Genomic DNA, 16,306 nt, shown 5'->3' on the forward strand with positions numbered 1-16,306 from the left:
GGGTCTTCCAGCATGACAACGACCCGAAACACACAGCCAGGGCAACTAAGGAGTGGCTCCGTAAGAAGCATCTCAAGGTCCTGGAGTGGCCTAGCCAGTCTCCTGACCTGAACCCAATAGAAAATCTTTGGAGGGAGCTGAAAGTCCGTATTGCCCAGCGACAGCCCCGAAACCTGAAGGGTCTGGAGAAGGTCTGTATGGAGGAGTGGGCCAAAATCCCTGCTGCAGTGTGTGCAAACCTGGTCAAGAACTACAGGAAACGTATGATCTCTGTAATTGCAAACAGGTTTCTGTACCAAATATTAGGTTCTGCTTTTCTGATCTAGCAATGCAATAAAATGCAAATTAATTACTTAAAAATCATACAATGTTATTTTCTGGATGTTTGTTTTAGATTCCGTCTCTCACAGTTGAAGTGTACCTATGATAAAAGTTACAGACCTCTACATGCTTTGTAATTAGGAAACACTGCCAATTTTGCAGGTTATCAAATACTTGTTCTCCCCACTGTGTGTGTGTGTGTGTGTGTATATTTCACACAGTGCATTCGGAAAGTATTGACCCCATGACTTTTTCCACATTTTGTTACGTTACAGCCTTATTCTAATGGATTAAACACTACCCATACATAATGAAAAGGAAAAACTGTTTTTAGAATTGTTTGCAAATGTTTAAGAAACTGTCACATTTACATAAGTATTCAGACCCTTTATTCAGTACTTTGATAATATGACGCTACAAGCTTGGCACACCTGTATTTGGGGAGTTTCTCCCATTCTTCTCTGCAAATCCTCTCAAGCTCTGTCAGGTTAGATGGGGAGCGTTGCTGCACAGCTATTTTCAGGTCTCTCTAGAGATGTTTGATCGGGTTCTGGCTGGGCCATTCAAGGACATTCAGAAACTTGTCCCAAAGCCACTCCTGCGTTGTCTTGGCTGTGTGCTTAGGGTCGTTTTCCTGTTGGAAGGTGAACCTTTGCACCAGTCTGAGGTCCTGAGCACTCTGGAGCAGGTTTTCATCAAGGATTTCTCTGTACTTTGCTCCATTCATCTTTCCCTCGATCCTGACTAGTCTCCCAGTGCCTGCCACTGAAAAACATCCCCACAGCATGATGCTGACACCACCAGGCTTCACTGTAGGGATGGTGCCAGGTTTCAGGTTACTCCAGACGTGACGCTTGGCATTCAGGCCAAAGAGTTCGATCTTGGTTTCATCAGACCAGAGAATCATGTTTCTCATGGTCTGAGAGTCTTTTAGGTGCCTTTTGGCAAACTCCAAGTGGGCTTTTGTGCCTTTTTAGTGAGGAGTGGCTGCTGCCTGGCCACTCTACCATAAATGCCTGATTGGTGGATTGCTGCAGAGATGGTTGCCCTACTGGAAGGTTTTCCCATCTCCACAGAAACTCTGGAGCTCTGTCAGTGACCATTGGGTTCTTGGCCACCTCCCTGACCAAGGCCCTTCTCCCCGGATTGCTCAGTTTGGCCGGGCAGCCAGCACTAGGAAGAGTCTTGATGATTCCAAACTTCTTCCATTTAATGGAGGCCACTGTGTACTTGGGAACCTTCAATGCTGCAGAAATGTTTTGGTACCCTTCCCCAGATCTGTGCCTCGACACAATTCTGTCTCAGATCTACAGACAATTCCTTCGACCTCATGGCTTGGTTTTTGCTCTGACATGCACTGACAGGTGTGTGCCTTTCCAAATCATGTCCAATCAATTGAATTTACCACAGGTGGACTCCAATCATGTTGTAGAAACACCTCAAGGATGATCAATGGAAACAGGATGCACCTGAGCTCAATTTTGAGTCTCAATGGGTCTGAATAGTTATGTAAATAAGGTATTTGTTTTATTTTTAATACATTTGCAAAAATATCTAAACCTGTTTTTGCTTTGTCATTATGGGGTATTTTGTGTAGATTGACAATTTTAGAATAAGGCTGTAACGTAATAAAATGTGGAAGAATTCTAATAGTATACACTGCCAGGGTTGTCCTCTCTCACAGGCCAATCACAATAAAGCAATCTCTGTATGTTTCTTCGTCTTTTTGGCAGGCAAGCCCAAGCTTGGCCGAGAGCTGGGGCGGGGTCAGTATGGAGTGGTCTATCTGTGTGACAGCTGGGGGGGACGCTACCCCTGCGCTCTGAAGTCTGTGGTACCGCCCGACGACAAGCACTGGAACGATCTGGCTCTAGAGTTTCACTACACGAGGTAAGACGGCCCAGCCAGCAGAGAGGGAAGGATTTAAAGACCACCTGCTGCTTTGGCTTGTCATATATGGTCACACCTGTGACATTGATTTCAGCCATACCCTTTTAGTTTGTAGTTTCAACCATACTTTGTCCTAGCATTTCAATACAGCACGCCTTTAAACTGAGACCTGAGGTAGTAATAGAACGTTTTTAAAAAAGGTTCATTTTTTATATTGAAATTTGTCTCTACTCAATTGAAGAATAGTCCTCCAATAACCAACAGAGTGGTGCGACTCATTTGTCATCAACTAAACTCTTTATTGGTGGTGACAGGTCTTTGTATAGCGCATGTACTGGATAAATTGCCACACCCTCTAGGACACGCAATGGGCTCATTTGAGGAGTAAGGCGCAAGCTACCGACTAGACAAAAGTTGAGTGAAGTCGGGGGAGTTGAATCTGCAACATCAGAAAGTCAGAAACGGATGTGGTTTTCTAACATCTAGTCTCAGTGCCACATGGCAGTGTTGCAATAGTTTCTAAATGTTTTTCTTTGTAATATTGAATTTAACATGTCTCCAACCCCCATATCACACACTCAAACTGTACATGTGTGTACATCCTACTATCAATTGGTGAGACTCAAATCACATTTAATTGCACATAACCACTGTATACATGAATCGCGGCAAAGTTGGTTCCTGTTTCAGTCACGTCTTTGGTCAAGTTCGGATGGGTTAAACAAAAACACCTTAATTATTGGTTGACAATAGACCCTCTGACAATGCAGGTGATGAAGTTGAAGAAATTTGCAGTCAGTACTTCATGACCTTTGATCACATGGTTTTCGGTTAATGTAGTTGTCGTGTAGGTGCAAGTTGGGCAATTTGTATCCCCATAATGCAACACACTTTGTAAGGTGGTGACCACTTGACAAAAGTGATCTGCTCGGACACGCCCATAGATTTGGGTTATCAATTCATTTTGGCCCGCTGCCATACTTCCTGTGGTGCCCTGCGCTACAAGTCCCAGCATGCACTGCCAACGTGCTGCATGCCAAACGGCAGTGCATTGGAGTGTTTGAAAGTGGGTGTGTCAACAGAAGTGGGAGGATCAACAAGTTGGTTTATGGAAAGTGAATCAGCTAATTTAGCAGACTCATTTTAGCTAAGCCTAGGCCTTTTCCTAAATGTCAACTCATTCTCCTAACCTGTCACATTAATGATCCTAACCTCCTACGTTAGTTCTCTTAACCTGCAATGTAAACATTAAGCTGACCAGAGGTGCACCTGGCTATGGCCGGTCTAACCAATAATGGAGTGCAGGATGTTACACCAGTTGCTGTTGATCCACTCACTGATGTTACACACACAGCTGTTGATCAACCCACTGATGTTACACACACACAGCTGTTGAGCCACCCACTGATGTTACACACACAGCTGTTGATCAACCCACTTCTTTTGCAACGCCCACTTTTAAACACTCAAAAGTATGCAGTTACCAATACTTGGTACATTGCCACACACACCTCCATTACCGTTCTTCTGGCAGCACGATTGCAGATCGTCTTTTTCAAAATAAGGGCCCCCCTACAAAGACATGTTAAACCCTGTTTTTAACAGCATTGCAACCATCTTTAAAAAAAAAAAAATGTATTTGGCTTTTTTATATTGTATTTATACCAGCTTTTATTTGGAAAGTTTACACCAATATTGGTTTGTTGAAAGCTGTGTAGGCTATATGTTAAGATATGCAGTTTTAATAGAATACAAATATATGTAATTGGATTTAGTCAGAGTACAAAACTTAGACTAATTTATTGCTGAGCAATTTGTTTTTATTTTATTTAACCTTTTTATTTAACTAGTCAAGTCAGTTAAGAACAAATTCTTATTTACAATGACTGCCTACCCTGGCCAAACCTGAACGACGCTGGGCCAATTGTACTGCAGTGATGCCTCTTGCACTGAGATGCAGTGCCTTAGACCGCTGTGCCACTCTGGAGCCCCCACCCGGGTTTAATACGGAGCTGGTGACTCCTTACTCCATTCACTTCACTGCAATGCAATACACGGCATATGAATTATACACTGTGCATTCAGAAAGCATTCAGACCCCTTGACATTTTCCACATTTTGTTACGTTACAGCCTTATTCTAAAAATAGATTCAAAAAATATATCCTAGTCAATCTGCACACAATACCACATAATGACAGTGAGAAGTTTAAAAAATATATGTTTTAATTAAACAAACATTCCGACCCTTTGCTATGAGACTCGCAATTGAGCTCCGGTGCATCTTGTTTCCATTGATCATCCTTGAGATGTTTCTACAACTTGATTGGAGTCCACCTATGGTAAATTCAATTGCTTGGACATGATTTGGAAAGGCACACACCTGTTTTATATAAGGTCCCACAGTTGACAGTGCATGTTTGAGCAAAAACCAAGCCATGGGGTCGAAGGAATTGTCCATAAAGCTCACAGGATTGTTTCGAGGTACAGATCTTGGGAATGGTACCAAAAAAAGTCTGCAGCATTGACGGTCCCCAAGAACAGTGACCTCCATCATTCTTAAATTGGGGAAGTTTGGAACCCCCAAACCTGAGCAATTGGGGGAAAGGGCCTTGGTCAGGGAGGTGACCAAGAACCTGATGGTCACTCTGACAGAGCTCTAGAATTCCTCTGAAGATGGGAGAACCTTCCAGAAGGACAACCATCTCTGCAGCACTCCACCAATCAGGCCTTTATGGTAGAGTGGCCAGGCGGACGCCACTGCTCAGTAAAAGGCACATGACAGCCCACTTGGAGTTTGCCAAAAGGCACCTAAAGGACTCTGACCATGAGAAGCAAGATTCTCTGGTCTGATGAAACCAAGATTGAACTCTTTGGCCTGAATGCCAAGCGTCACGTCTGGAGGAAATCTGGCACCATCCCTACGGTGAAGCGTGGTGGCAGCATCATGCTGTGGGGATGTTTTTCAGCGGCAGGGACTGGGAGATTAGTCTGGATTGAGGGAAAGATGAACGGAGTAAAGTACCGAGAGATCCTTGATGAAAACCTACTCGGGACCTCAGACTGGGTGGCGAAGGTTCACGTTCCAACAGGACAACAACCCTAAGCACACAGCCAAGACAATGCAGGAGTGGCTTTGGGACAAGTCTCTGAATGTCCTTGAGTGGCCCAGTCAAGAGCCCGGACTTGAACCTGGTCGAACGTCTCTGGAGAGACCTGAAAATAGCTGTGCAGCGACGCTCCTCATCCAGCTTGAGGATCTGCAGAGAAGAATGGGAGAAACTACCCAAATACAGATGTCAAGCTTGTCGCGTCATACCCAAGAGGACTCTCCGCCAAAGGTGCTTTAACAGGTACTGCGTACAGGGTCTGAATACTTATGTAAATGTGATATTTCACTTTTTAAAAATTAATTTGCCAAACTTTATAACTTGTTTTTGCTTTGTCATTATGGAGTATTGTATGTAGATTTAATCCATGTTCTTATAAGTCCCATTTATAGCATGAGGGGAGGAGGAAAAGTGCACAGAAACGCCATATTCCTAGGCTACTAAAATGTTGCAGTCTGGCTTCGGTTTTTAAAGCTTGACAATGAATAACCAAAAGAGAACCTGCAACAGAACACCATGCAAAGGGGAAACAACTGCACAACATTTTAGCACATCATGCAGCAATGCTGCATTTTAAGTATAAATCTTACAACTTACCTAGCTACCTTTTTTGTTATTTACAGTTTTTAAATACGTTTTGATTAGGGTCAAAGCATACTATGCACATCTGTAAGTAGGCCTATATTATCAAAGGCTTGACAAATAGGCCTATATTTACTATGTTAAAATGCTATATCAAATCACATTTTATTTGTCACATGCTTTGTATACAAAATATGTCGACTAACAGTGAAATGCTTACCTAGGGGTCCTTTTCCAACAATGGAGAGTTGAAAAATATACAATAACAAAATAGAAAGTGACTCAAGGAATAAGTACACATTTAATAACAATAACATGGCTATATTCATGGAGTACCAGTACTGATTTGATGTGCAGGGATAGGAGGTAATTTTCTGCATTTTGTGTTATAGCCTGACTTGATTATTAAATAGGAAGATTTGTCACTGGCCTACACACAATACCTTGTAATGCCAAAGTGGAATGATGTTTTTTGAAATTTGTACACATTAATTACAAGTGGAAAAACTTAAATGTCTTGACTCAGCTCCTATTCAGCTCCTCCTTTGTTATGGCCAGCTTAAATCTGTTCAGGGGTAGAAATGTGCCTAAGTCACAAGTTGCATGGACTGTAATAATAGTTTTTAATATGATTTTTGAATGACTACCTCATGTCTGTACACCACACATACAATTATCTGTAAGGTTCCTCAGTCGAGCAGTGAATTTCATACACAGACCAGGGAGGTTTTCCAATGCCTCGCCAAGAAGGGCACCTAATGATAGATGGGTAAACTATTTTAAAAGCACACATTGAATATCCCTTTGAACATGAAGTAATTAATGACACTTTGGATGGTGAATCAATACACCCAGTCACTACAAAGACACAGGCGTCCTTCCTAACTCAGTTGCCTTAGAGGAAGGAAACCGCTCAGGGATTTCACCATGAGGCCAATGGTGACTTTAAAACAGTTAATGCAGAAAGGAAATGCCAGTGTCATTGTGGAAATTGACCCACAAAGAGCCTATTGTGAATACCCCATATATATATATATAAGAGCTTGTTTTACTCAGTTTCTAAAGAAATAACAATTTAACCAATCACTGTGGCCTCAAAACATAGTTAAAACTATATCATTTTGATATCATGGATGGTCAGTCCTTGCATCCATAGCTCTGTCTATACATTTTTAGAGAAGTTATTTCTCCAGCCCCATTTCTCAGCTTAGTACCGCACTAAGGCCGGTGAGACTGCTTTGTTATTGTTTTTACCACTATATTGCTGCTTTAAAGCTCACTAATGCAGGTCATGGAGAAGTAACTTCTCATGTGGCCAGATTTCAGTGTTGGAACTGGGACTGGTCTGCCCCCCTGTGGCTGTCAGAAGAATTTCATACACATGCAGCTGGAAAGGAAAAGTTGTGGTGTGTGCTAGTGAGCACTGTAAAAAGATTAGGAAACCACATTTCCACTTACACAAGAGGGTAGGATGTAATAATATGATACTCTATTGTGTATGGCTGCAGGTCCCTCCCTAAACATGAGCGTCTGGTGGATCTCCACGGCTCGGTGATTGACCACACTTACGGTGGGGGCTCCAGCATTGCTGTGCTGCTCATAATGGAGAGGCTTCACAGAGACCTCTACACAGGCTTGAAGGTAACCAGCAGACTCGCATATCTACCATGTACTCTATCTCTTATATCACAGGTCTGCCTGATCCCATGCCTTAGTGTCTCCTTTTCCTCTCTCCCAGGCTGGTTTATCACTAAAGGAGAGACTCCGGATCGCTCTGGACGTGGTGGAAGGCATTCGCTTCCTGCATGGTCAGGGGCTTCTACACCGAGACATTAAACTAAAGAACGTTCTAGTGAGTAAGGGTTAAAGGTGCTTTCTCTAATCATGCTGAATGTGTAACACTAGTGTTGTTTACCACATTGTCAAATCATATCACTTCAATTGTCTCCATTGATTTAATTTTAGACATAGTTCTAATGTTGAACTGAGTTCAACTGTGGTCATGGCTGACTGGCCACAGTAGAAACTCTCCATTATTTCAGCATTCATATTCCGGCTGTGCTGCTTGCTTGGTTATGCAAGAATAGCCCCTCCCTGCTTACACAGTATGATGTTTGGCGGTGGAACGAAAGGGCTGGGTTTTAATGAATAAACAAGTTGTAGGTGTGTCGAGGCTTGGCCCCTCAGAACATGCTCCATGGCTAAATATGTGGTTGCTTCATATTGTGTATTTACGGTCTTTTATGTATTGCGTTCTCATCAATGTTAGTCCATTATAGCAGTCCACATGTTCTAATTGCATTGCTTCAATATGGAAATGCATTGTTAAACAGGCTATAGCATTCACACTGAGCTAGGGGCTAAACATACTGTAAATGGCTAGAGCATTCACACTGATCTAGGGGCTAGGCATACTGTAAATGGCTAGAGCATTCACACTGATCTAGGGGCTAGGCATACTGTAAATGGCTAGAGCATTCACACTGATCTAGGGGCTAGGCATACTGTAAATGGCTAGAGCATTCACACTGATCTAGGGGCTAAACATACTGTAAATGGCTAGAGCATTCACACTGATCTAGGGGCTAGGCATACTGTAAATGGCTAGAGCATTCACTGATCTAGGGGCTAGGCATACTGTAAATGGCTAGAGCATTCACACTGATCTAGGGGCTAGGCATACTGTAAATGGCTAGAGCATTCACACTGATCTAGGGGCTAGGCATACTGTAAATGGCTAGAGCATTCACACTGATCTAGGGGCTAGGCATACTGTAAATGGCTAGAGCATTCACACTGATCTAGGGGCTAGGCATACTGTAAATGGCTAGAGCATTCACTGATCTAGGGGCTAGGCATACTGTAAATTGCAGTCTGGACAAACGTAGTTATTAAGCTATTAAGGCTGGAAAAGACGGTGTATAATTCGAATCAAATTCTGATAACAGCTTGTTTTAAATAGGCAATGACTGAATACAGTTTTACATTTGAGTAATTTAGCAGAAATCTTATCCAGAGCGATGTAGTTAGTGCATTTATCTTAAGATTGCTAGGTGGGACAACCACAGTCTTATTAGTAAGTACATTTTCCCTCAAGGCAGTGATCAGCAAAGTCGGCCAGTGAGTTCGTGCACATCCAAACATTTCACGCAAGCTGGATAAAGATCCAGCATAAATAGAAGGGGGGAATGTTCACTCACCAGTTTTCTGCTTGCAAATGTAATGTTTTATAAACATAATTGAACCATCTTCCAGATCATATTTTCACTTCTCCAGAAATAGCAGACAACATTTAATTGCATTTGAGCCATGTTCTTTCTAATAAGTTTGATCTTGTTTTTTGTTTAATTTGATTATAAAACGGTCTGCTTTTTAAACCAACTATTTCTAAATTGGATCTGGTCAGAAGCATGATATCATGAATCGCTTCTTTTCCATTGCAGTGTGGTGCAACATGGTCTCAGAGCATTTCGCATTATTCTGTACGTAAATCCGGGACACTATATTTAGTATGTTACGTTTCCTATGGTACCTATTAATTTGTGGATGTCCAACCAATTACAATTTGTATTATGTTACAAATTTGCTAGCTAACGTTAGCTAAGTAAGCTAGGGGTTAAGTTTAGAAGTTTGGCTAAAGGGTTAGCTAAAATGTAATTGGAAAGTTGCTAATTAGTTTAAATGCTAAAGTTGTTTAACCTTTGGGTTGCTAGACATTTGTGTTATACCATCTGTCTTATGTAACATATCGTACTAATTTGACTGTCCCGGATTTACTATGTTACATGTAGTCTGTGTGCACACGTAGGCCTACATGTCTTTACACACAACATTCACACGTCTATACAAAATACTCGGCGCCTGTCAATTGTATCGTTACCTATCTGCTGTTGATATGGCATTCTAGGGGGTTTGGAGCACAGGTCTTTGGTAATTGAACGAGGTGTGCTCTTTGAAAATGGGGATGGATAAAATGCTCGAACAAGCAAAATTAATTATTTGTGTTAATAGTGAAAAAGCATGAGGACAAAAACCTACCATATTTCAAAGCATTCTCAGACCATTTAAACCCCTTTTCTTTAGAGGCTACTTGGCTAATGGCCTGGTTAAAGAAGCACCTATGCGATGCTGCTAAACAAGCCTTGATTAAGGCTAAGCTTGGTTTTTAATCAAATTAAACGGAATGGGGGAAGAGGAAACAATCGTTTGTTTCTAAATACGAGATTCACCGGCACAAAATGCGTATCTCTTTTCCTTGGGCACTGCGCGTCATGGTTGGACAGGCTGCGCTTCCGTTCTCTAAATCAATTTTATTACTTTTAAGACCAGCAAAAAGCAGGTCTTAACTTCCCATTGGCGCTGAATGAAATTGTTATGTTTTGAATGTGTTAAAGACACACCTCATATGTCCACCACTCCCACCTCAGTGCAAGTGAGACAGGTAAAATGCCAGTGCACCAGTTTTTACATGATGAAATTGCAAACTAATGTGCCGTTTGACACTTGTGCCTCCTTAGCGCTAGCCGCAAATCGAGTTCTGTATGTGCAAGACCTCGCGTATCCTTTGAGAAACCGATATTTATGATCCTGACATGTCACGTCTTGTACACATCTTGCCAAGTGTTCCTAATGTGTTCCACTCCTCGGGCCCTCAGTTGGACAAGCAGAACCGGGCCAAGATCACAGACCTGGGCTTCTGTAAGCCAGAGGCCATGATGTCTGGCAGCATCGTAGGAACCCCCATCCACATGGCCCCAGAGCTCTTTACAGGTCAAATATCCTGTTACTCAGTCATAGTATTGCATCATAGACCACCTCTCATTCTAGGCTCTTTGATTTAACTACAAGTCTGACCTCTTTCTTCAGGAAAGTATGATAATTCTGTGGATGTCTATGCCTTTGGAATCCTGTTCTGGTATCTCTGCACTGGCTCTGTCAAACTCCCAGAGTCCTTTGAGAAATGCTCCAGCAAGGACCAGTTGTGGAATAACGTTAAAAAAGGTAATGTAGAATTAAAGCTCGCGCAGATCCATATCTAAAATACTAACTGGATATGATCAAGATTTCAGCTTGCTGTAACACTTGTATTTTATCCAGGACTTAGTGTGTAGTTTCTGTTGACTGAATTGGGCTAGAGAGCTGCCAGGGCCTCAATTGTGCCCATGTTTTCAGGCGCGAGGCCCGAGCGGTTGGCCAGCTTTGATGAGGAATGCTGGCAGCTGATGGAGGCCTGCTGGAATGGAGACCCTTCCCAGAGGCCCCTGCTCGGCATCGTAGAGCCCAGCCTGCAAAGCATCATGGTACGGCTTTGTAAATGTGGCTCGCATCAGAAAAGCAGCAGCCTGGAGGACTCAAACTGACACAAGCGGACCAGACTGTTGCGAAGGATTATGGTGAAAAGAAAATAAATTAAAAAAAAAGATGACAGTTTCCTCTTCCTTTAAAGGAGTTAAATATACACTATTTAAGATGAACTGAAACCGGACAAACATGTTCACGTATTTGTATAGTACAAACTGTCTAGCGTACACTATGCTTTCCTCCATGCTAATTGCTACTTGGTTATAGAATTGTTACTAGATATGAAATGTTTAAAAAAATATATTTTAGATTGTATTAATTGAATTCCTGCATCTATGCAATTCCAACTTTTTTTTAATAAATGATTTTGACAAAATAATCCATTTTTGCTTCACTCTTTACATAGGGTTCTGCTGTATTTATGAAGATGCTGACATGTAATTTTTGCTATTTGACTCTGGATATTTTTTTTTATACTTCATGGGTGAAGACCGGGTACAATGCACAGAAGCCCGCCTTAGTGTAGTCTCAATTTATGCTCTAGTCCTGTAATTGGAACAATGTGTCCGTCTCGCATTAGGTCGGAGCTGCAGCCCATTGAGGAAATACTCAGTGCAAGTTAACATTGTGTTTTGTTTGCAGTTCAGCATTCTACTACACAGTTCGATACAAATTCTTGGGCTACATGTGACATCCATGGAATGCTCTTATTAGCCTATTTCCCCGGAAAGAAAAACAATACCACATCGAATGTGTGAATTCACAGAAAACTACAAGATACATCAGTAACCTACTACAGGTCTTGGTTTTAAGCAGTTGATTGCTTTGCGCTCCAATTATGACAAACTGTTTGTACAATCCAGATAATGGGGGAAAAGTTGCTACTCCCTATCTAGTGCTTCAGTTGAGTAAACAAACTGATTCACTAGGAACCTGAATGGTTGCACTCATTTGTAGGCCTGATTCAAATGTTAACCTTTATCATAGTGTTTTCAACCATTGGCAATGCAGAAATTAACCTTGACAGTATCATGAATGCTTTCAGATGTCATTTTAGGGAGCACCAGTGCAAACAGTTACTTAATGCTGACAGAAAAATAACAGGTTCTCTTTCATACACATCAAATTGCCTGAACTGCTTTTTATAAGTGGGAATGTAGAGGTGTACAGTTTATGCAACATGATTCAATTGAAGATGAAGTATTAGTGTTTCTTTTTACAAAACTCTTCACAGTAAAATTGGAATACATATCAGTATTACAGCACATATTTTACAAAAACAATGGAACGATCTAATCTATAAAATACAAAGTCGCTGATTCAAATGAAAGCATATCCCCTTGGACAAATACGGGAGCATTTATACAAAAATTCACAAAAGTAAAGATATCAAAGGCTCTTTTCCTCCAATGATAATGCAATAAAATGAAGGCGAAATGGTGGAGAAGGGCAGACATTCTCACCTCTAGTGTCTATGACAGCTGACTAGTCGCTGTTGCCTTTAAACATCCTTCAGTAGTGAGAGAAAGTGTTTACAGAGTGCTTCCATTACGGGGCGTGACCCCATGACCTCCAGCCACACATCAACAGGAGTCCTTTCCTCCAGTGTAGTGGTTCGGGTGGAGCTGTTCATCCCTCTGCAGAGACCTGTTCAGTCTAAAGACATGTTGTACTGACTCTTCCTGTCCACCAGCTCAGGCTGGCAGCTTCCTGAGACCGGAGTGGAGAAATGAGTTCTCTCTACAGCAAAACTCAAACGGACCTCAGTAGAATAACTAAATCCTTGAACAAAACAACTGTACAGGTGACCCTTTCTGAGATTACAAACTAGTTAAGCTTCTTGAGGAAATTCCCTGAACTTTTAAAATCTTACAGCTGGAGGACTTCATTGTTTGAAACATAACCACAACAAAAAAAAATGAATCAGCTCCAGTAACTACCAGCACACCTGGCCTGGTAGTGTAAATTATTTTAAAAAGTGCATCACTTCAAGTATGTAAACAATGATTTACAAAGAGAGACTCATTCCATCAGTGTGCTCGAGCCTGGGCCCTTGCAGAGACTCCTGAGGTTTTGACACACATTCATGCGCGCGTGCACTCAGAAAAAAATTGGGGTTGGAGAGAGGGTTCTCCAGGTGAGGACAGTCCAACGCTCTCTGTTTTTCAGACATCAGCTCCTGTTACTCAGAGAAAAGTAAGCATGGCGATGAGGGCCGAGGCTCTATGACCTGCAAAGACACACCCCTCCGTCAGCCGGCTCATATGGAGGGGTTGCGGTGGCTGCTGGGAAAATGGGTGGATGGGGGACAAACATTACACAACACGGGGAAAACAGAAGGAACAGAAAACAATGAATGAGAATGATTCACGTACGTACACACAGTGATAACCAAATTATATGGGATTATTATTTTGGTTATAAGGGATGAAGGATTGATCGATAAGAAGACAATGATCCTGATTTCAAATGAGGATCAAGTGCTTCAGTGAATAAAATTAAAGAATAGGAATCTATGTTTTTTGGAGGGAGAGAGAGAGAGGACAGATATTGATGGTTAGTAAGCTACAATACTCTGCACTGTAGACACTGGTCATAAAATGATTTTGCTTCTAATTAAAGACACTTGTATTTAGCAGTTTATATAATGGTTCCAAACAGAGGTATAATGGTTCATCGAAAGTAGCTTTTACCAAGTCCCTCTGTTTATGGAACTAACAGTTTTTTGTTCACAACATGATAAAATCACCTGATCATGGGAGTTACTTGACATCTTACCTCATTGATGAGAATGTGACCGGTACTCTATATATTTGACTTAACAAGCTAGCATGCTAAAATCAACACTACATAGGCAAAGAAGAACAGGGGACAGACTACACACAATGGTGACGGGGGCACGACACATTCAGTGGGACAACAAATTGGAAGACTGGTGTGCAGAAAATATGACATGCAGTATACAACACAAAGCAACAAGTACTAACAAATATCTTAACTTCTAAGAGCTGTTGCTTTGGATTCTATGACATTGTGATGAACTGTATGTGTTGTTGTGTTTGTGATCTGCACTGGGTTGTGTTCAGACAGAGCCGTGTATTCTGTTTGGACGGGAGTCATGTTTGGTGCTCGGTGTTGTGATGACACTCACTCTGACCCTGATGAGTCACCGTCCACTGTCCCCGCCTTGATGCTCATGGCAACACCATTCAGCTGATCTGGTAAACTGGGCTTGGCCCCGCCCCCTCGGCTCTCACCGGAAGAGGAGCCCTGGGAGGAGGCGTGGCCAAGAGCGTTCTCTGACAGCTCGTTATGGATGCGGTTGATACCATTTCTCTCCGCAATGGGGGAGAGCTGCTTCTTCTTCAGGATTCCTGCATTTGAAAAGAAACATCCTATCCTAAACATTTCTGAAGTTCTGAAAATCCCACCTCTACAAAGAAATAGAGTGGAATAACATGTGGAATGTTGCAGCAGGGTTGACGTTAGGGTTTGTTGCTGACCTTTCTGTGGGTGTGCGCTAAGGTTGGGCAGACTGGGCAGCAGCATCACATGGTCCTTCCCATAGCCCTCTGTCTTGTCGTCTGGCATGCCTCGGTGGTCCCGTGTCTGGCCCAGTTCAGGGTTGCCCAGAGACTCTACTTTTAGCCTTCCTGCTCCCCCCAGGCCTTCACTGTTGCTAGCTGTCGTCACAAACTCCCCTGGCCAGTACAGCTTACTCAGGTTGTTATCTGACGAACACCCAGACAACTTTAAGACTACATCTTAAATGCTTGATGTATTACATCGTGGTGTAAGCCGTTGTCTCACAAGACCAGAATCGGGTAATTCAGGTGTTATTTATATGTTATTTATATGTTCAATGTTTAAGTAAGATTCATGTTCTGCTCAGAAGTGGATTCATTTAAACCCAGACAATTGTGTACAGTGTAGGTGTATTCTATTGAAGAGTTGTCTGGTATGTGTGTGATGTTTGGGTGTGGTATACTGTTAAAGCAGAAGTGTGTGAGCGGTATTATCAAGAGTGTTACTGCATGGGGCTGTGTTCACATACTACCTGCGTGTGGTCTACTGAGAGTGAGGTATTAGAGGTGTGAGGTCGTATAGAGTTGGTGACTCGGTGTATTATAGATGCGAGGTCATACCCTGAGGGTGTGGTCTCTTAGACACATTGGATGCCATGCTTTCCCAGCATTCATCTGGTGGGTAGGGCCCCTCCTCCTCGCTGTCAGAGGAGTGTGTGGAGGCGTACGATCCGCTCTGGTCATCCTCCAGAGACAGGTCACTGTCCGAGTCCGAGTCGTGATCTGTTGTTGCACCACACAAGTTAAGATGATGACAAATGAGTGTTGTAGAGATATACATACATTGACCATATGAAATGAATACTCTGTATGCATAGCTCGTGTTTGAGCTATGCACCAAAGCTGCTAAAAGGCAGTCACAGTGATCCTAATGACATTCAAATGGGAGACCTACCATCTAAATGCTCTTTAGTTTCATGGAAGAGTGAGCCGTGCTCGTTCAGAGCGATGTGTACCTGGCTATTATTCAGGCCACCATCATCCCTGAAAAAAACACAACAGGACTTGTAGCAGGACAAACAAAGCCCTGGTCTCCTCAATGTAAGTTAGTATGTGGCTTTGAAAGGGGTGTTCTATCTGTATTACAGTACATAACAATAACCATCATAAAACCCACACATTTTCAATTAACCTGGAAAGAAAACTTTTTCTAGTGCACAATGATGCAGGAGGACCTAAACAGCATGTACCAATGGGGCCTGTTGTTTCCCTCTGTGCTTACCGTACCTGAGGACAAAGGGGACATAGCTCTGCTGGCTCTTGCCGCTCTGCAGGGTGTCGTTCAGAGAGACACTGGAGTCTCCAAACGGCAGGTGGTACAGTCTGCCATCCATGTAGCTGGTGTTACAGTTATACGACTGGAGGAGGGAGAGGAAGAAAATAGGAGAGGTATAAGTTAGTAGGTAGTATTCGGTTTTATTTGTTTGGTGCTTTAGTTAATGTCCTTAGTAATATAAGTCCAAGCATAAAGATGATGATGGGGGCCTACAGCTGTGCATGTCTGTACTAGGCCTTGGAT

At 42.4% G+C, this 16,306-nt stretch overlaps 2 protein-coding genes across 5 annotated transcripts in view; one reads left to right on the forward strand and one right to left on the reverse strand.

Annotated features, from left to right (window-relative positions):
• The window catches only part of dstyk (dual serine/threonine and tyrosine protein kinase), a 48,823-nt gene extending 37,241 nt beyond the window's left edge, over positions 1–11,582 (forward strand). For 2 of the 3 annotated variants that reach the window (XM_065001841.1, XM_065001840.1), the window contains exons 10-15: positions 2,055–2,211; positions 7,411–7,543; positions 7,641–7,754; positions 10,558–10,672; positions 10,769–10,903; positions 11,075–11,582. In XM_065001841.1, coding sequence (XP_064857913.1) covers positions 2,055–2,211; positions 7,411–7,543; positions 7,641–7,754; positions 10,558–10,672; positions 10,769–10,903; positions 11,075–11,262 — 842 coding nt within the window. In that variant the 3' untranslated portion in view covers positions 11,263–11,582. Of the gene's footprint in view, positions 1–2,054; positions 2,212–7,410; positions 7,544–7,617; positions 7,755–10,557; positions 10,673–10,768; positions 10,904–11,074 lie in introns of those variants that run through there. The other variant, XM_065001843.1, reaches the window with a different exon arrangement.
• Positions 11,583–12,329: 747 nt separating this feature from the next.
• LOC115143208 (cadherin EGF LAG seven-pass G-type receptor 2-like) overlaps positions 12,330–16,306 on the reverse strand; it is an 89,443-nt gene continuing 85,466 nt past the window's right edge. Inside the window, exons 29-34 of one of the 2 annotated variants that reach the window (XM_065001839.1) lie at positions 16,015–16,145; positions 15,683–15,771; positions 15,349–15,510; positions 14,707–14,934; positions 14,355–14,577; positions 12,330–13,485 (exon numbers count right to left, since the gene is read on the reverse strand). In XM_065001839.1, the coding sequence (XP_064857911.1) occupies positions 13,464–13,485; positions 14,355–14,577; positions 14,707–14,934; positions 15,349–15,510; positions 15,683–15,771; positions 16,015–16,145 (855 nt within the window). In that variant the 3' untranslated portion in view covers positions 12,330–13,463. Of the gene's footprint in view, positions 13,489–14,354; positions 14,578–14,706; positions 14,935–15,348; positions 15,511–15,682; positions 15,772–16,014; positions 16,146–16,306 lie in introns of both variants that reach the window. The other variant, XM_065001838.1, reaches the window with a different exon arrangement.

The sequence above is a fragment of the Oncorhynchus nerka genome, linkage group LG15, assembly GCF_034236695.1.
Source record: "Oncorhynchus nerka isolate Pitt River linkage group LG15, Oner_Uvic_2.0, whole genome shotgun sequence".
NCBI lineage: Eukaryota > Metazoa > Chordata > Actinopteri > Salmoniformes > Salmonidae > Oncorhynchus > Oncorhynchus nerka.